Source organism: Neomonachus schauinslandi, chromosome 6, assembly GCF_002201575.2.
Source record: "Neomonachus schauinslandi chromosome 6, ASM220157v2, whole genome shotgun sequence".
In the NCBI taxonomy this organism is placed as follows: domain Eukaryota; kingdom Metazoa; phylum Chordata; class Mammalia; order Carnivora; family Phocidae; genus Neomonachus; species Neomonachus schauinslandi.
The window spans coordinates 86,321,346-86,342,031 of NC_058408.1; the positions used below are offsets into that span (position 1 = coordinate 86,321,346).

Sequence of the window (20,686 nt, forward strand, 5' to 3'; positions counted from 1 at the left end):
ACCACTTTCCAACATCATACTAGAAGTCCCAGCTAATGCAATAAGACAAGGAAACAAAAAGTATAATATAGATTAAGAAGGAAGATGTTTGTGGATGATGTGACTGTCTATGTAGAAAACCTGAAAGAATCAAAAACTCCTAGAACTAATAAGTAATTACAACAAGGTTGCAGGATACAGGGTTAATATACAAAAGTCAATTGCTTTCTTATATATGAACAATGAACAAGGGGAATTTGAAATTAAAAACACAATACCATTTACTTTAGTGCGCCTCAAGTGTGGTATAAATCTAACAAAATAGGCACAAAATTTATACGAGCAAAACTCTAAAACTGATGATAAAAATAAAAAGAACTTTAAATAAATGGAGAGATATTCCATGTTCATGGGTAGGAAGCCTCAATACTGTCAAGATGTCCATTCTTACCAACTTGATCTATAAATTTGACACAATCTAAACGAAAATCCCAGAAAGTTATTCTGTGGGTATCAACAGATTCTGAAGTATACGAAAGGCAACAAACAAACAAACAGAATAACCAACACAACATTAAAGAGAAAGAACAAAGTTGGAGCCCAGAAGTGGATCCACACAAATATAGTCAACTGATTCTTGACAAAGGATAGTCTTTCGAACAAATGATGCTGGAACAACTGGACAACCACACGCAAGCAAGCAATAAATAAATAAATAAATAAATAAACAAATAAACAAATAAATAAACCTAGACACAAAACTTATGCCCTTCTCCAAAATTAACTCAAAATGGATCACAGACCTGAATATAAAACCAAATTATTATAAGACTCCTGAAACATAATACAGGAAAAAAACCTAGATGATCTCTGGTATGGCGATGACTTTTTAGATAAAACATCAAAGGTGTGATCCATGAAAGAACTGATAAAGCTAAACCTCATTCAAATTTCTGTTTTAGGAAAGACACTGTAAAGAAAATGAGACACTGTAAAGAAAATGAGACACTGTAAAGAAAATGAGAAGACAAGCCAAAGACTGAGAAAAAATATTTGCAGACCACATATCTGATGGAGGACTGTTAACCAAAATATATAAAGAGTGCTTAAAATTCAGTAAGAAAATGAGCAATCCACTTAAACAAATGGGTGAAAGACCTGAACAGATACCTCCCCAAAGGAGATAAACAGAGGGTAAATGAGGGTAAATGAGTATATCAAAAGAACTCAGTATCATATACCACTAGGGAAATGCAAATTTAAACAATGAGATTCTACTTCCCACCTGTTATAACAGCTCAAATTAAAAACACTGACAACATCAAATGCTGCCGAAGACGTGGAGCAAGAGGAACTCTCATTCACTGCTGGTGGGAATGCAAAATGGTACAGCCACTTTGGAAGACAGCAGTCTTACTCCTCGGTACTTACCCAAATGAACTGAAAACGTACACCTACACAAAAACCTGCACACAGTTCTTTATAGCAGTTCTATTCACAACTGCCACAGCTTAGAAGGAACCAAGATGTCCTTCAGTAGGTGAATGGATAAACTGTGGCCCATTCAGACAACAGAATATTATTCAGTGATAAGAACAAATACACCAACAAGCCACGAAAAGACATGGAGGAACCTCCATTACACATTACTAAGTGAGACAAGCCAATCTGAAAAGGCAACATACAGTAGTTTGATTCTAACTATATGACATTCTGGAAAAGGCAAAACTATGGAGACAGGAAAAGGATCTGTGGTTGTCAGAGATTGGGGGGAGGGAGGGATGAAGAGTCGGAACACAGAGGATGTTTAGGGCAGTGAAACTACACCGTAGTATACTGTAATGGTGGATTCATGTCCCTGTACATTTGTTAAAACCCACCGAATGTACACCACCAAGAGTGAATCCTAATATGAACTATGGACTCTGGGTGGCTGTGATGTGTCAATGTTGGTACCCTGATTGTAGCAATGGGCCACTCTGGTGGGATATGTTGACACTGGGGGAGGTGTGCATGTGTAGGGGCAGGAGGTATATGGGAATCTCTGTCCTTTATACACAATTTTGCTGTGAACCTAAAACTGCTCTAAAAACTAGTCTTTCAAAAAAACTTGTGAACTGATATACTATCTTGTGTTTTCTATTTTATTCTATTTTTTTTCTTTCAACAAATTTTGGTCATCTCCTAGTAAATTTATTTCACCACCCACTAATGGGCTTGAAGGAAGTCCCCAAAACATTGCTATAGGGCAGTGTCTCCAGCAGCCCTATGAAATCCATTCTCTATCCCGCAGGCTCCATAGGCCACATTCAGCTCATTCAGTTTCTGAGCAAGAGGACTTCCCAGCCACTAGCCACCAGCCACCAGCCCAAGGCTGGACGGGTCCCCAGGGGCTGCTGCAGTACCTGGAGGAAGGGTCTCCATGCTTTGTGCTTTCTCATCCCCGTTGCTGTGATGAAGGTCTTTCTTTTTAATTGGGTCAATTTCATTCCAGTCCTCCTAAGGGGAACAAAGACACCAAATGAGTTGATCCATTTTTCAAGCACACCTGCATTCACCAGGTCAATAAACAGTTAAGTGTTACAATGCCAGTGGCCCCGGGGATGCAAATGATGAGAGAGAGAATTCCCATCTCCAGGACCTGCATCCCGGGACTTCTCAGACAGTGGAGACGTGAGGGGAGAAAAGTGTGGGAGTGGGAAGGAAGACTTCCGCTTCCCTCTTCATTTTATATTTGCACTGCATATCTATGGGAAGGAAATATTCCGGAAATTCCCAGGGCTCTGTGGATCTTCGAAGGTAGGGAAGGGAGATGGGGAAAGTAGATTAAATAAAATAATTCAATAGTGGTTAAATTAAAGCCATTAAAATCAGGGTAGCTCTCCAGACATCTTAGATGGTTTAAGAACACCCTAGGAAACGATTCTCCCTCCAGGCCCCTTGGAGCCCTCCTCTGAGGTTGCTAAATGATTTAATTCCACTGAATAACAGTGGAGGGAGAAAGGACCAGCCAAGCTTTTCCTAGGGCTTACTCTATTAAGAATGCCAATGGAACAGAGCTGTAAAGTAAGGGTTTAATGTGAAACCAGAATAAGATATAAGCTCTGGCAGAATTTATTCAGCTCATCTGCACAAACAATTTACTCTAATCCATCAACATTAAATCAAACTAAAAAACATCTCCATGACCACAGAGCTAAATATACTTTTCAACCACTTGGAATCTGACTTCTGCGAATGAAGGAAGAAAGGCTTCTGTATATAACCCAGATCAGAAATGTCCCATGGCTAGTCATCTTCCTACACAGACGTCTGTGAGCCAAGCACCGTCGACTGGCCATTCTCCCGAGCAGATGCTGTTGGGATGATCTGCAGCATTAAGCCCTCCCTTGGGGGCAACCCGATCAGTTCCGCACAGGTCTGTCCAGCTAGCATTCCTCTGGACCAGCATGGGCTGCGTGTTGTGCAAAAGCTGACCACTGGAGACATTTTGGCTCTTCAAAATGTAAAGTGAGCTCTGCAAGGAGGGCAATCCTCAGGAGCTGGGCCAAATCAGACATTTTTCCCAAATGCAACTTGCTTTGCCAATATCTGCATTTTTACTCAAACGGTACAGGAATTAAAGAGAAACCATGCCTAAGCTTCCTCCCTCTTGAGGCCAGCTTTTCCTTCAGCTGCCTTCTCAGTGACGCAGCTAGGTTGGTCACCATGGAAATGATGGGTGGGGGCACCCGGGAGGATGACCCCACTGCAGAAAGAGTGGGCTGGTGAGGAACCCTCCTGTGCCCTGGCAGTCCTAGCCCCACCCAACTGTCACAAGGCCTCAGTCCTTCAAGTGCCTCAAGTGCTGGGATTTTGAAGATTTTATCCTGCATTTTAACAAATGTATTAAAATGCATCTGTGTCCCAATTCAAGTATTTTTTGCTGCAAAATTTTTTTCAGAGATTATTTGGTTAAAAATAAACCTTCAATTTACTATTGGCAATGATTTTGCAGCAAGCTTGGCAAATGCATGGGAAAGAGAGAATCTAACCTACTGCCTTTACAATATATGGAAACGTGTGAATACTAATTCAGTAAGTGATGAAGTAACCACAATCACGCTGTGCAGACTTTTAATTAAGCATTATTAATTCTTAGTTTGCAGCTTGCTTGTAGCATTTTGTGGCTAATAACTTTTTTCCCCCACAGGCATTACACTGGCTAATGGATCAAACCATTTAACCTTGTACTTGAACAAAATCAAAAGTGAAAGTTGCTGGTGGGGCCGGTGCCTTACTTTCTACGTGTAAGAAGCAAGGCATTAGCCATACTGTCGACAGAATCAGCACCGAGGCAGGTCAGCCATCCATGTTTTCTTGGAAAATAAATGTTTCCTTCTTCCCACAGGCAAGACTGACTAGTCCATATGCAACATTCCTGAACCTCCCTACCCCCTGCCAATCCACCACGCCCACTACAAAACTAACGCTGGAGCCCAGACCGTGCTGAATGGCTATGTTCCAAGCAGGTGAAATGACGTTAAGTGCCATTTACGAATGCCTACTCTGCACCACCTGTTCTCGTCCCTGCCACGTCCACCCTGGCCGTTTATAATTCCTATTTCACAATGGGGATGTGGAAGATCAGCGAGCCTAAGAGGTTTGCCCACACAGGTCATACAGTGAGTAAGAAGCTAAAGGTGGCTTCTTCTCAATCAGGATGTAGTTTAAACCAAGTTACAAGAGCCTGAGTCTCACAATATCGTAAAAATCCAAGGATATGTTTCTAAGAGGTCATTTGCAAAGGACTCTTTTATTCTGGACTCCCGAGTCAAAAACTGCAAATTACCATGGTAACTACCTGCTCCTAGAGTACAGTGAGGTGCAGGAGGAAGAAAAGGAGGAACCGCTGAGGCCGCTAACACTCAGGGCGCTTAGGAGGTGCCGAGCCCCATCCTAGACACTGCATACACACTGATCTTCCTTACGGTGCTCTTATTAGCCCCATTTTACAGATGAGGAAGTTGAGGCACTGAGAGTTTACATAGCACAAAGGACACAACAAGGTACTGATTCTGTGGTCTCAATCATTCTACTGTACTGCCTTTAGATAAAATATCTTCGCCCTCTACCAACTAGATAAACACAAGTGAAGCAAAACAATGTATTAACCATTCATCTCAGGATATGTCTGATCACTGTAAATTCCTGATCGTTCAGGATCACTGACTGGATTCACCGGCTGAGACAGCCACTGCCCGTGTACGACCCGCCACCTGTCAACCCCTCACCCTTCCAGACAGTTGTCATGTTCTCTTCCCGTAACCCTGACCCATGGCCTTTGCTGGACTGAAAAAGGTCCCCAGAGACATGGTGGGGACCAGGCAGCTGCACCTTGGCCGAGCGTGCCCGATGGAGTGCAGACAAGCATCCAACAATGATGGCACAGTGTCACATACCCTGAACACTGTGGGGGCAGGGCACACTGGCAGGAGTGTCGAGAAGGCTCTGAGAAGCCTGTGCACAAGAAGTGACACCTTGGCAGAGATCTGAGGGGGTCAAAAATTGACCTGGCAAGATGAAATGATGGGAGTGGGGAGACGAAGTTTGTGATGGAGGGAAGAGCACGAAAGACAGAAAACAGACATGGAAGCGACAAGATACCGAGACTTGAGACTTGTGTTCCAGAAACATCGCTTTGGCTGTAGTGTAGGGAGCAGATGGAGGGGACAGAAGAGAGGCCAGGGGGCCATGAGGGCAATGAAACAAGGGACCGTGGTGAGCTGGCTCAAATCCGGATCCTGGAGATGCAGAGAGGAGGTCGGCATTAGCTGTGGGTCAGTGATTAGAAGGGGAGAGCAAGAAGGAAGGAAGGAATCAGAGCTGCAGGTTTCCTACCTGGACGTTTCAGACAGGAGAAGCACTCACCGCTCAGGAACACGAGAAAGTGGTGTGGGTGGGGTAAGGAGTGGCGCCGGGAAATAGAGACGAGTCTGTTTGGGAAATGTTGGGGTTATTGAGAGATACCAAGAGGAGGTACCTGGCAAACACAGAAGACACACGGCTGTAGCTCTGGAAAGGCAGGAGACAACCAAAGCTGGTGGTGACCATGTGAGAGCATCCAGGGAGGGTGTGAGCTAAGTGAGAATGGGTACCGCGGCGGGGGGAGATGCCGACACTTTAGGGGCAGGCAGGACACACGGCACGTTGGGAAGAGCTGTGGCCCAGGAGCTGGAGCCTTGGGTTCAAGCCATGGGGGTCTGAGGACGCCACCAGCCTCTGTCCACTAGGCGACTAGGCTGAAGATCGCGCGTCCCAAGCATTCCTGGGGACCAGATAGACCTAGCACTTTCTTATACTTTCTACCTATTTCATGTACGTTTGGTATCCAAAAGCACTTGAGGTCCTTGGAGGGCAGGAGGGCCTTGTCACATTTCGTGCGTATCCCCATGGGGCACCAAGTGTGGTGCCGGTTGTATGTTGGTTGCATAATAATAAATAGAGTTGAAAAAAAAAAAATCCCCACACTACTAACTCAGATTGATTTGACTGGCTTCACCCACTCTGCAGCGGAAGCGTTTCATTACAACCAACCCCCCGCCATACATCTACATACATTATGAGACTTATTTACACCAGTGGAGGCTCGTTTCACAGGGGAAAAGGGCGGAATGTAAATATGTGGAGAAGCCGCTCATGCCCAGGACCCACTGACAGCCAGGATGTGCTACCAACTGATCTGTTTGCTCCCTGTTAAGAGAAAATGATGCAGTGACAGACAGGTCCTCTTTTTAGTGACAAGGAGAAACTGCTGAGATTAGAGGAGTAATGATATGGTTTGATGCTGGGTCAGAAGTTGTAGAGGATCCAAAGCCCGTGATCTGATAAGCCTGCTTTTCTTCCCCAAGCTGCAGCCCCATCTCTGCATTGTCTCTCCCGCCCTCCACCCTCCAAGGAGGGCTGTCGGCACCGAGGCGTAATGACTAACCTGCAGACAGCCCATGCTGCTGACCAATGTGGACAAGGGCGGGCTTAGTGGTTCTGGCCCAACACTGAGCTCTGTCAGGGAAGTTTAAGCAGCGGTCTGCCAACCACATCCCCAGTCGTGGAGCAGGGGGGATGCTGTTGCCCAGCTTGACTTTCCCATTTTGACCACACGGCAGGAAAGACCTGGAGAGCCCCACCTATGGCACAAGACGGTCCCGCCCCTGTTAAACAGTGTTTGAGCCACATAATGCAAACTCAATTTCCTGTCCTCCTACTTACTAACTGACCTGAGCTTGCAGCTGCTATTATTCGTATTTGAATTGGGTGAGTTTCCACAGAGTCTTTAGAAGCTCTAGATATGCACTTCACCTACATTGTCCTTACAAATGTGTACAACAGCAGCAGTCTATTACCTGGAGCACAAATGGAATTAAATCACGCCGGGAGACAGATCAGATGGAAATAAATGACTGAGTGATATCTATTTATCTACCGTAATTAGAGAGTACAACAGCCAAAATTCATCCTGTTTCCAAGAAGATAAAAGAGCAACGAGTTTTAATAAAACAGCATTCTTTTCAGAAATAGTAAATCCAATAGGTTGGTTTATTGAGTAGTTATGAAAATTAATTAAGTGTATATATAGCTTTAGTGATTAAAAGAATATTCACCATCATATTCCCAATATGATCTGTCTCTGTTTCAAAACAAGAAGAAATAAATAACAACTGGGCTTGGCTTTTGCCAGAGCCAGGTGTCAGTGTGTGCTGCCAGGTGTGGGGGCAACAAGGCCAGAGTGGGGGCAGCAGAGATGGTCAGCTGGTTTTGCGAGCAGCCTTTTATGTACGAATAGATTGTCATCAGCTTGTTCAAGGCACTGTTTCGTCCCTGTTTCTTGTCCCGGATGAGAAAAGCGACCCAGAAGGGCTACATGACTTATCATGTTATCAACCACTGCAAAACAAGTTCCCTCAAAACTGAGAAGCTTGAAACAAGAAACATTTATTATCTCACACCGCTTCTGAGAGTCAGGAATCCGGGTGGCTCTGGCTCATGGTCCCCCGTGAGGCTGCAGTGAAGATGTCAGCCTGGGCTCCTGCCATCTTGGGTCTGACTGGGCCGAGGGGCTGCTCCCAAGATCGTTCACTCACACGGCTGCTGGCCAGTGGCCGCCGTTCCTGCTGTTCCTCACCAGGGACCCAGGCAGAGGGCTGCTTGAGCGCCCTCACAACATGGCAGCTGGCCTCCCCCAGAGTAAGAGATCTGAGAAGAGAGGAAGGCTGGGGGAGACAGACAGAGGGAGAGAGGCAGACACCAGGACTCCTTTTACAGCGTAGTCTTGGAAACCAGACGCTGTCACACCAGCACGTTCTGCTGACTAGGAGCACATCACTTTGTCCAGCCCACAGTCAAGGGGAGGGGAATTAGATCCCACATTTTGAGAGAAAGACTGCCAAAGAATTGGTGAGCACATTCTAAAACCACTACGTGTGTCAATGCCTAAGACCGAGAGTGGCAGAGATGAGGACAGAATATTCCACAGGGAGACAAGAACACTGCTGCGACCCAGACAGACAGTTACCCCCACACTGGAGCCATGAGGTGATGGGAGTCCCAAGAGATGAGTCACGAAAGGGTTAAGTGTGCCCAGTAAAAAATGTTTTACTTCATCTCACGCTGACCTCTTGTCCACAGTCCAATATAAAGACTAACACCCCTTATAGTAACACGTTTGAATCATGAACCATCACCGAAGCAAACATGCTTACCCACGTAAAACTACATGATAAAGGTTGGGGTATACTGCAGACTCAGCAGAGGCTGTCTTCATAAATCTTAAATGGCTAACATTGTATTTGTTAACAGAGATAAAAATATCACTGTGGAAAGAAAAAAGAAAATAAATAGGTTGTTTTTAATTTGCCGTTACTGAAATATATTTTGTCACTGTCAAATTATTTCAGCCGACTAGACCATATGCTCGGAGGCAGATTAAGTAACCAAAAATACCATCTGAATGACTACTTGATTTTTTTCCTCATCAACTGTCTACTTTCCACTGTTATTTAATGACTGTTCAGTGATCACCACCACCACAACCAATCCGTACAGCAATATTCAAGTTTGGGGGGCGGGGGGGGGGGGAAGGCCAGGTTGCCAGATCTTTTAAAAAGATGCAATCATTTATATTTCCACAGCCCACTGACACTGAAAACTAACTAAATTGTTTACTTGAAAGCAATTTCTTTAAAGAGCAGACTTAGTTTCCTGCTAAGGACCAAGACCTCCCATCCCCCAGCATTCTCATTATGAAGTGATCCATAGAGGAACAGAAGGACTATTTACTGTTTCTAATTCTTCAGGGTGGGTATTCCACCAGATTAGTGCAGAGGAATAATTCCTAGGTCTTCTTATGAGAGGATGAAAACACCTGCTGATGTAAAGTGTCACTACTGAAATTTTACTTTCCAAATAGGGTATGTGATCCATTAACAAATTGGTAAATATAATTTTAACTCACTGGGAAACATAATGCTCAGGTGAAGCTTCCTTAGCTAGGCTAGGAGTCAGGTCACTCTGAACATAACCAAACTTCGGTTAAAACCAGAAGCCTGTACCCTACAGACACTGATATCTATGAGTTTATAAAAGAGATAGTTTCTAGAACATCATATATCAACTATACTTAGATAATAATCTCTTTTTAAATCAAAGCAATGAGACATGACTGGGGGAAAAAAGATTTCTGCTTCTAAATAAGAGTTCCCATTGAAAGAATAACTTAAGAGGAAGAGTGTTCTCCTCCCTCCTAATCGTCATCAGAATAGGAAGGGGACATAATATACCGTAGGGACCAGAACCATGCAGGCTCAATCACTCAACCATTTCTGAACATGCATTTTGTGCACGGGCACCAGTGAGAGCCAATGCCGTATTTCATCGCTTAGGGAGAGCAAGTCAAACAAGCTGGAAGAGTAGGGTGAGAGTCCAATGGCAGCCTCCTGACAGTTTCCAAAACCTTTATTCAGGTAAGTATCAAAAGATAAGAAGGGGGTGCCTGGGTGGCTCCATCAGTTAAGCATCTGCCTTCAGCTCAGGTCATGATCTCAAGTGTCCTGGAATCGAGCTCTGTATTGGGCTTCCTGCTCAGTGGGGAGTCTGCTTCTCCCTCTCCCACTGCCACCCCCCCGCCCCGCTGCTGTGTTCTCTTGTGTGTGCTCCCACACACTCTCTCTCTCTGTCAAATAAATAAAAATAAAATCCTAAAAAAAAAAAAGATAGGAAGGGTTTTAGCATCAGGATCTGGGTAGAGCGGCAACAGAAGAAACAAGACAGAAAGGCCAAGTCTCCTGGTTTTCTCCAAGGCCTGGTCCTTGCCCCAGCTTGGGGACGGGGCCCAGCTTGGGCATTTTCTAGAAGTACCCCAGGCAGCTCTCTAATGCACAGTCAGGGTTGAGAACCACCTGCTTCATTTTCCCATTCATTTCTCCAGCTGAGTTCATGAAACTCAATGCTGCTAAAATAGAAGGGGCACATTTCTAGTGGGTTCAAGTCACAGGCTGCTTCATACATAATCACTTGCTCACAAATAAAAAAATAGATTATGATAAAGGTCACTGCTTTGTTTATTGTACATTGTCGTCTCAAAGAAACGTGGGCTGGTGAGAAATACCGTGGGGCTGCTCGTTATTTGGGAGCTGTAATGATCAATTGTACTGAAGTCATGAGTTAGAATAACATTGCTTTTTATCCTCTGTTATTTAACTTTTCTAACATGCAGAGGGCCAGGTGCATCATCCTGCACACTCACTCCATACACGGCCAGTCAATTGCCTTAATTTAGTCAAAATCTTCCCATTTAAATCCCCGTGGCCATGTACAGATGAAAAGTCCATCAGTGACATTTCATGTGCCTGCTCAATCCAGAAACTCTAGAGCCTGAGATGTGACGAGGAAAGGTTTGGGATGTGTCGTGGGCATGACAAACTGATCCTGGTCTATCTCTATCACCTTGGGCAACTCAGGGCCTCGGGTTTCCAATATGCAACATAGAAATTTAAAAACCCCTCTATCCTATCCCATGAAATGTGACAGGGCTCCAGTGGGCTGTAAGGCATTACACAAGTTAAACACTAAGTCCCATTACTGAGAACATCAAACTTGCCTTCTTCCAATCTGAGGGACCTGCCTTCACCCCTCTTTTTCCTTACACTACTCAGGCTACTGGACGTCATCCTTCCTCCCCATCATTAGCTCATTCACTGACTTGTTAACATGCAGACGTGTTACTTCTGTGGTCTTCCTTCCCTAAACCCTAAACCTCTGTCTCATCACGAGAAAAACATTAGATAAACCCCAGATGCGGGATATTTTTTATCAAATCCTTGACCAGGACTCCTCAAAACCATCAAGGTCATCAAAAGCAAGGACAGCTGAGGACTGTCACAGCCCAGGAGCCGAAAAAGATCTGACAACCCAATGTAATGTGGGATCTAGATAGATATTAGAAAAGAGAAAGAACATTAGGGAAAAACTCACGAAATCTGAATCAAGTAGGGACTTCAGTTCATAATAATGTATCAGTATTGGTTCTTTAATTGTAATGCATGTACCATACTAATTTGAGATGGTCATTACAGAGGAAACTGGCTACGGGGTATCTGAGAATCTCTGCACTGGTGTTCCTGGTTTTTCTGCAAATCTGAAACTCTTCTAAAAAATAGTTTAAAAAATTTTTAAACTAAATGTGTGCATAGATCTTATTTACATAAAAGGAAAATAATTACATTAAACACTCCTGGTCCAACATCTGTCAACTATGTATTTCTAGGGTGTCTGTCAATTTTTAAGAGCAATTTTAACTCCACTCCCTCTCCCCGCAGGGAGTTGAGGTGTGAATCTCTTGATAAATGTGATTTTAAAGCCAATTTTTGCAATGAGACACAGAGCCCAGGAGCAATCTATTTCACACCACAATTCTCTTTTGCAAGAGCACTATCAATCCATCCTAAACTCGCATGCTCACAGTAGATGACCAAAGCAGTAGGTGGCCCAGAGCAGGGGGGAGCCAGCAGGCTACTAACATGCAGCTTTTCCTTATTCCTGCTTCTAAGTAAGAGTTTATGAAGCAAGACGGCTCTCGGGCCCCATCATAAACATTCCCGAACGCAGGAGAAGCAGGCCTTTTAATACAGAGGCACGGGCTGCCAGAATTAGAGCCCACAAGTTAGCTGAGCACCAGCTATTTTAAGGAGCCGTTTATGGCCTCATTTTTTATTACTTGATCTGTTTCCACTTCTTTCTTCCTGTAAACAGAGAAACAGCTTCTCCTATCGGGGGGGGGGGGGGGGGTGGTTCTCAGACAAAGCCCCTTCTTCACTGCTGCTCTACTTCTTGTTTGGAATTTTCAACATTAGCTGAAGCAGGTTCTCTTACTTTAGAGAAATGATGAATTGTAGCAACCTTGACAAGAAAATGTCTTTTTTTACAAAAAGAAAATGTACTTTAGAAAATTACTGTGGTGCCTGGGTGGCTCAGTCAGTTAAGCGGCTTACTCCTGATTTTGGCTCAGGTCATGATCTCAGGGTCGTGGCATCAAGCCCTGCATCGGGGTCTGCACGTGGCGGGGAGTCTGCTTGAGATTCTCTCTCCCTCTCCCTATGCCCCTCCTCCTGCTCGTGCACACACTCTCTAAATAAAATCTTAAAAATTAAAGGCAATTATGTCCCCCGTGACTTTTGCAAAGATCAGTTGTATATTAAAGTTAGGAAATAATAATTCCCAGTAGACGAGAAAAAAGCAGGAAGAGAAAGGTCAAGCAGGCCGTCGGCACGGCCAGCAGGGAGAGACAGGTGGCCGAGATCCCCCCCTCGCCTCTACGTTCCACACCTACGCCGCCCCACCTTCCCCCACCCCAACGGCCACCAGGATTCCTCCAAGCTTGGCAGCACCCTGATTTGTGTGTCAATGCCCTGGCAGAGATGCTTGGCCACTTTGCTTCAGCTCACGGCTGGACCGGGTCTTGCAGAACTGCGCCTCAATGCTCCCCTGTCATCAGTCAGTGTCACCCACTTGTCCATTTGCTGAGTAAATCCCACCTGCTGGGGGCCCAAGGCCCCTGCGATTGGTTCCTTCCTTGCTCAGCTCTGTAACCACTGGAGTCAGAACTCTCTAAGGGAAAGATGATCCTCCATGGACATCAGACCTGTTTTGAAGAGCATCTCCAGGAGAAAAGTAGGAAGATGATGGGGACCCACCTGGGTCTTTTTTTTTTTTTTTTAAAGATTTTATTTATTTATTTGACAGAGAGATAGACAGAAGAGCACAAGCAGAGGGAGTGGCAGAGGGAGAGGGAGAAGCAGGCTCTGCACTGAGCAGGGAACCCGATGTGGGACTCGATCCCAGGACCCTGAGATCATGACCCGAGCCGAAGGCAGACGCTTAACCATCTGAGCCACCCAGGCGCCCCCCACCTGGGTCTTTTTAGAAAATCAATGAGTGTGGCTAGAAGACCAGAGACACCACGTGCTGAGGCACAGCTCGGGAGATGCATGTCATGTGCAGTGAAGGAAAATAAACCCATGAGCCTCTCAGTGAGATGGTGGGGAGGAGTCTTCTGAAGTTTCTAACAAATGAGTAACAGCAAATGGGAACAACGCAGCATTTACCTTTATGAATTTAAAATTTACTGTTCTCATTAACATTCTCTTCATCTGGGGTTCGATGCCTCCCTGCCTGCCATATGAACGTCACCTAAAAACCCTAGAATGGCTGTCTGAAATCTGTTTTTTTCATCGGGCTCTCATTTTATCAATTCCAAGTTTTTCTTTCACAAAGGATTTGTGCAAACAGAACACCCGCCATCCATCATTAGCCCATTTTATAGATAAGCAAACACATGGGGAAAGGCAGTTGAGGCTGGACCACTCCCGCCTGTTCTCAGTGTTTTTTCCATAGCTCCAGGCTCTTTTCTTAGGAGGTTATTTCCCTCAGATCACAGAAGCCATGAGGAGCATTCACATCCATCCCCTAGTGTGAGGGGCATGCAGCTAGACTCTGCACCCAAAGACAGGGAAAGCCCAACCCGGCTGGGCACCATCTGCTGGCATGTTCCACAGGTGCTGGATGCCCCAGGAGCCTCCCTCCCTCTTGTGTTCTGTCATGGGACAGGACGGACAGCTCTGGTCGGGGACAAGCTGTTTGATCCTTCCACCCCTGGCACATTTATCTACATGTCCGTTCTCTGCCTCCAACAGCTGGGACATTTTCCACACTATTCCAGTATGTGGTATTACAACATGGGTTGCAAACGTCCCACTATCTCATTAAAGAGCAAAAGGAGAGGGCGCCTGGGTGGCTCAGTTGGTTAAGCGACTGCCTTCGGCTCAGGTCATGATCCTGGAGTCCCGGGATCGAGTCCCGCATTGGGCTCCCTGCTCGGCGGGGAGTCTGCTTCTCCCTCTGACCCTCCCCCCTCTCATGTGCTTGCTCTCTCTCATTCTCTCTCTCTCAAATAAATAAATAAAATCTTTAAAAAAAAAAAAAAAAGAGCAAAAGGAGAGGGTGTGAATTAGTTCAACCTGACTGGGAAGCAACTGGGCACCACACATCAAGAACTAGAAAGACACTTAGAACCTTTAAGCTGAGAAATTGCATTTCTGTGAGCGTATCTTAATGAACTAACCCAGAATAAGGAACAAATCTTATACATGAATGTTGCAGCACTATTTCTAAGAAAAAAAAGTATTCACCAATAAGAGGTTGGTTAAATTATGTTATAGCCCCTCAAAAGAATATTACGCAACCATTAAAAATTATAATTATAAGGATCACACAGCCATATGCAAATGCTTATAATATGTTAAATGAAAAAGCAGGAAACAAAATTTTATGTACACAACGAAACAACTATATAAAACTACGTAGCCATATGGATTAGCTTGGAATGAAATGCGCTAAAATAAAAATGGTTGTGTTAGAGTGAAGAATAATGAGTTTTGTCTCTACTTCTCAAACTTTCTGTCATGTTTTTAAATTACCTTCATGAATAATAAATTTAAACACAGACACGTTTAGGTTGGAACTTCCAACTTATGCCCTATTACACATCATTAAAGGCATCGTGGCAGTTGGCTTGTATCTGGCCAGAGGGTATGGATGCTGCCCAAAGCGGCTGGGGAAACCTGCGGGGGCACAGGGGCTGTTCCTAGAAACGGGTGTGAGCCTGGCCTCTGCTTGCAAGGTGTGAGGTCAACACACTAATCTAGAAGCCCGGGAGGTCTCCCCTCCCCCCAGGAATTGGAAGGGCCCCCACTGTTCTGGGCAGGGTTTGGCACTGCCAGGCCTATGGAGGGGCCCGTCTCCTCTGTGTGCATGTTTCCCTACTGAGTGCTCCTTCCAGAAACTGGTCGATGAAAGACCAAATTGATCTTGTGTGCTTATGGCCACTGCTGGCGCCGACCTTTTGAACTAAGATGCATGCTGGGCCCTAACACTCAGTTCATGGGCAAGTTCATGCGCAGAGAGAAAGCAAAGCGTGCTCTTGCACGAGGCTGCTGTCCCTGGCTCGACAGCCCCTGTTCCTCCAGCATGAACATGGAGGGGATGGGAATGACAATGGCAGTGATGCCATCTCCACAGGACAGACATTTACAGGGAAGTTCCTAAGTGCCAGGAGGGGTAGGGTAGCTGTCATTCTTCTCAGCATTCTGGAGATGCAGCGTTAATGCCCCCGTTCAAAGACGAGAACACTGAGAACCAAACAGAGAACCAAGGGCGTGTGGCAAACAGGCAGCACATCCAGGGTCACACCCGGGTCTGCCCGGCCCAGGGTCCCTGCTCCATCCACAACACCCGGCCAGCTCTGGGACGGACTGGCTGACTCCGTGCCCACCCGGGTAGTTAGAATAACTAAATCCAGCTCATCTAAGTGAAGTGTCTCGCTCCCAGTTTGTAAGACAGTAACTGGGGAATCCTTCCTCTTATCTTCTCTTATTCAATTTCAGAAGATTACAATCTTACACTAGTATTTCATTTCAAAGGCTGCTTTTCCTATTCACATGCTTTATCTCATTTAATCATAATGGGGAAGCTGGGGAGAAGGTGATCCACTACAGGGGACTCAGGCTCTGCAGGCAAATTCAGATTCCTGCTCTGGAGCTCAGAGCAATAGGAATCGTGTTTTCCACCCATGGTGATGTTGCAAGAATTAAATGAGATAACATGCATGATGACAATGATGCCGGCAAGGTCTGACACATAGTAGGTTCTCAATAAAAAGTAAGGCACAAGAAATCACCTGAGTTACCCAAGACCCCATAGTTACTGATAACCAGTCACGAGCCTTCTTTCCACTGCAGACCCGCAGAGTCTGTGGGATTCAGGAATGGCCACCAAGCTGTGCCAACTCCACAGAATTCATTCCAAGTGGTGCTTGTATATCACCTCTACTGCACACTGAGGTCTGAGAAATTAACACTCTCTTTTGACGGTTTTTTTTTTTTTTAATGCTGCATTCCAAAGAGCCTGTTGACCTGCTAATTTACTCTCCGTAGGCCAAAGATTCATGTGCCCGTTGTCTTTGAAGTAAGAAAGAACTAGATGCAAATCCAGTTTCTAGAACTTTATAAATTATCAAGCTCTCTAATTCTTGGCAGCATTATCCAGAATGCTAGCCTCCGGGAGGATTAGACAAGTGTACCTAAACACAGCACGTGCTCAGATACAGAAGACTCATTGTAACACCTTGAGGATGTGGTGGACCAGATGTAGTAAGTGCCGGAAGGAACGCACCAGAAAGTTGGCTGGCTCACGTGGTTGTGATAAACAAAGTTCATCTGAGTCAAATCAAGCAGAACATGCAAACTCACTTTCATTCCTGTGTACACAAGCTTAGGCAATAGGACTAGAACCCTGAGGCTTACCAGCAAAATCAATGAACTGGGAGTGCCGGGAATTTTTAACTTTTTAAGTCATTTTGCTAGTGGGTCTTACCAAAGGTTTCTACCCCATTTTCTTCCAAAAGGGGTTGGGTAGCTTAAAACAAAAGACCTAAGGAGCAACACAAAGGAGATGGGACACGGAGCCCGAGGAAATGGGGAAGCAAGATGGTGTGGCTGACTTGGAATTTCAACTCTGAGCTTCCCAGGGACGGAAGTAAAAGGAGTAACAGGAACGAGAACTAGGGTGTAATGAGCATCAGTCACAAGCAGGAAAAAATAGATGCAAGTAACCGGTCAAAGGCAAAACGCTACATGATCGAGTCAGCGTCTGCGTTCAGCCCAGATCCGATGGCTACCCTTCAACGAACTGCATTTTCAGCTCCCAAGTGAGGTCATAAGTACCTTAAGAGAGACCGAATTTCTGGTGCAACATCCTAAATTTATCATGAAAGTCATGGATCTGGGAAATGGACTGTGGTGGATTATACTTGGCCATGTGTCTTAGCTCCTCCTCCCGCGGGAGCTGGAGGAAAAGGGCCCGCCCCTCGTGGCCGCTGGGCGTGGCCCTGTGACGGCTCTGACCAATCGGACGGCCGCAACCAAGAGGCAAGGGGTGGAGCTTGTAAGTGCCTGTGCACTGTCCCTGTCCTCTCCGGACACAGCCTCGGGGGCCACCACGCTGTAAGGAAGCTGACCAAGGTTCCTGGCACTTAAACCTGGCCATTTGGAAGCTGAGACAGCCCAGGCCACACCCAGCAGTCTTGCGGGACATGTGAGCGAGCCCGTCCTGGACCAGCCAGCTAACTGAGCTGTCACTTGACTGCAGGGACACACGTGAGCCCCGGACCCGGAGACACCGGCACAGGCATTGTCCCACAGGGTCGTCGGGAGTCATAAATCATTCCTGTTTAGGCCACTGCGCCTCAGGGTGACTCGCCAGGCAGCAACGGATAACAGACAAGGATGTGGAATGAAATAATACAGGAAATCCTCAATGACAGCTGACAGAAAACAGGAAGCGATTTTCCACGGCTGTTGCCCATAAAAACCGTGGGAGCACGACATGGAAGGGCAGTTCAGTCACAGGATTCTACATGGAGTAAAACCAGTACCATCCACACAGTCTGAGCCAATGGCCCCCATTTTAAATATTATTCATGCCCTTGAGTCAATATAAAAAAGGATCCGGGAGAGCTGGTGCGTTAGCAGGGCTGAAAGAGTTTCTGAGCTTCTGAAGCCATCTCTGATAGAGCCAATTTACTCATTTAACAAGTCTGTTTGTTTTTGAATGCTTACTATATGCCAGGTCCTCAGCTAGCTAGTAGAGATGGAGAGATAACTGCATGGTCAGGCCCCGTCCTCAAGAATATCACATGGTATTCTTGCTGAGTACAAGGTGTGCATTGTGATCTTGGGCACATCTACACCCTCCCTAAGGCTCAGCTCTTGTGGGGACAGCAGTTGATGGTCACCGTATATGATTTCTTGCTATAATGCCTGATGCATACTACATATTCAATAACATTACTTTTGTTATTAATACTGCTATTAATACTACAATCTGGAAACTAATACAATATCCCTTTGCTATGATATGAAGATGGGCTGGAGAAGTCTTTGGTGGGAGGAAGTGAGGAGGGACTTTTAGAATTTTTTTTTTAAGATTTTTATTTATTTCACAAAGAGAGAGAGAGAGCACAAGCAGAGGGAGCTGCAGGCAGAGCGAGAGGGAGAAGCAGGCTCCCCGCTGAGCAGTGAGCCCAGTGAGGGCCTCGATCCCAGGACCCTGAGATCATGACCCGAGCCAAAGGCAGATGCTTTACCGACTGAGCCACGCAGGCACCCAAGGAGGGACTTTTAGATGACAGTGGTCTTCCTGGAGAAAAGAGATGAAGGTCTGACCAGTGAGCAGAGGCTTAGGACACTGGCCCAGAAGCCAGGGAAGAAGCACCTGCATGGGTGCCTTCTAGAAAGAGAACACACCCCAAGGGTTGTGACTTCAGCCTCCCCACCCACCCCTCCAAAACCCTCAGTAGTTATTCTGGGTCAAAAGGCAGGAATGGAAGGCATGTTGGCCAACTCCTCCAGAGCTGGGAACAAACTGGCAAACAGGGCTTGGCCAAGGGCTTCAGAAAGCTGGCACTCCCCCAGGATTCCGGTTCCCTAAAGGCATCTTGGTCTACCAGGTCCCTGGTGAAAAAGGGATGAAGGGATGGGGGGAGCACTGTGGCCAGAGCCAGCGTGCCTGCAGGTAGTGGGGAGACTCTGCGTTTCCCTCCTGGAACTGACCAGTATTCACCTCGCCCTGCTCCACCTGAGACATCCGATTCACAGTCTTCACCGTGTTCAGTGGTGCAGCCCGCCCTGTCAGCACCAAGATGGCCCTGGGCGATCTAGCACCCTGAGGCCCCAGCACACCCCACGGTTCCCTGTGGACTCGATGTGTGGTCCTCAGGCTGGCCATGGCAGCATGGAGCCCTAGGGCCATGCACAGAGCAAAGTGACCATCCCTTTCCCACTGAGGAAAGTCCGACCCATGTGGTCCCAAATTAGACTACAGTTTTAAATGTTTTCTTCAGACCTGGCTGAAATGCAATGCAGGGATGCAAATAAAGAAACAAAATAATTAGGCGCACTTCTCTTGCTGACCCCCCAGGCTCAACTGAATATCTCCTTCCTCGAGACCCCCCTAATAAACTCAAGGGAGTGCTCAACATTTTGAGAGAAAGCAGTGGAACGACTTGGCGTCTGTCACGTGTAAATACAAGTCATGTGCATTAGACATTTTTGTGGACGCAGGAGCAACCAGTAAGAATAGAGAAGACAGTTCCCTGTGTAAATAAAACATCACACAGATAGCAGCCGAAAGTGTGGGGGCGGGCTGGTGCTCTTCCCCGGCTGGGTAAGCTCGCATGTTTACAGACTATGGATGGGTGCAAGAGCGCACTTCCGATAAAGCTCTATTTCAACCCTGGCTTTTTGTCTCATCGAAAGGCAGTGTCAGCGTCCTCGGCAGACCCCGTGTGTCTTCACCCACTTCAGGCATGTGATGCAAGAATAAACACACTGCTGCCCAGGCTCCGGGCATCCGAGCAGCAGGGGCTGGGGCTGCACGGAAACCCCGCCTCCGAGGCTGGCTCTCTTTGTGGCTGCTTGTTCACAGCTCTGCATAGACATGAGCAAAGCCATCAGACAGCATTCTTCCGACCACCTTGGAGGCCGACGGTACAAAATCTTTACCTGTGCTTGGATGGCAAGACGCAAGAGCTCCCGAGGGAGAGTCAACCTGACTTGATTTCCCTGGAGGGCAAGATGGTGGGAAGCCTTACGATAGGCCAGGCCAGCTGTCTCATGGGGTGGTTCGAGCTCTGCCCGCCTGCTGGCCGCTTCTGCTCTCCTCTGAACAGGGGGATCTCTGGCTGAAAATACTCTGCAGCGCCCCCACTGGCCCGGCATGCGAAGCCTGACAGTGTCCCTAGAGGCCTTAGCTTGCACTCCTGTAGTGGGCACTTTTCCAAGACAAAAGTTGTTGGCTTCCTACCTTAGCGACCCCATCTCTAAAACAGGCAGCATATGTTAGCGATGGCCTCAAGCCCCTCTCTACAATCCCTCGACAGATGCACTGTGTGCCAGCTTCACTCACATGCTGGAGAAACACGGTGACCCCTGGCCAGGCCCTTTTCCATCCCCGGAGCAACCCAAAATGCCACCATCACCCTGCCACCCACTGCCTGGGTAGTCCTGAAGGCTCACCATTTTACATCCCCTCAGGTACACTTTCAATCCCCTGCAGCCAG

General features: G+C 46.4%; 1 protein-coding gene across 1 annotated transcript in view; it reads right to left on the reverse strand.

Moving 5' to 3' along the window:
- The window catches only part of GALNT2 (polypeptide N-acetylgalactosaminyltransferase 2), a 183,489-nt gene that overhangs the window by 84,001 nt on the left and 78,802 nt on the right, over positions 1 to 20,686 (reverse strand). The window contains exon 2 of the mRNA XM_021696126.1: positions 2,385 to 2,478. Coding sequence (XP_021551801.1) covers positions 2,385 to 2,478 — 94 coding nt within the window. The remainder of the gene's footprint in view (positions 1 to 2,384; positions 2,479 to 20,686) is intronic.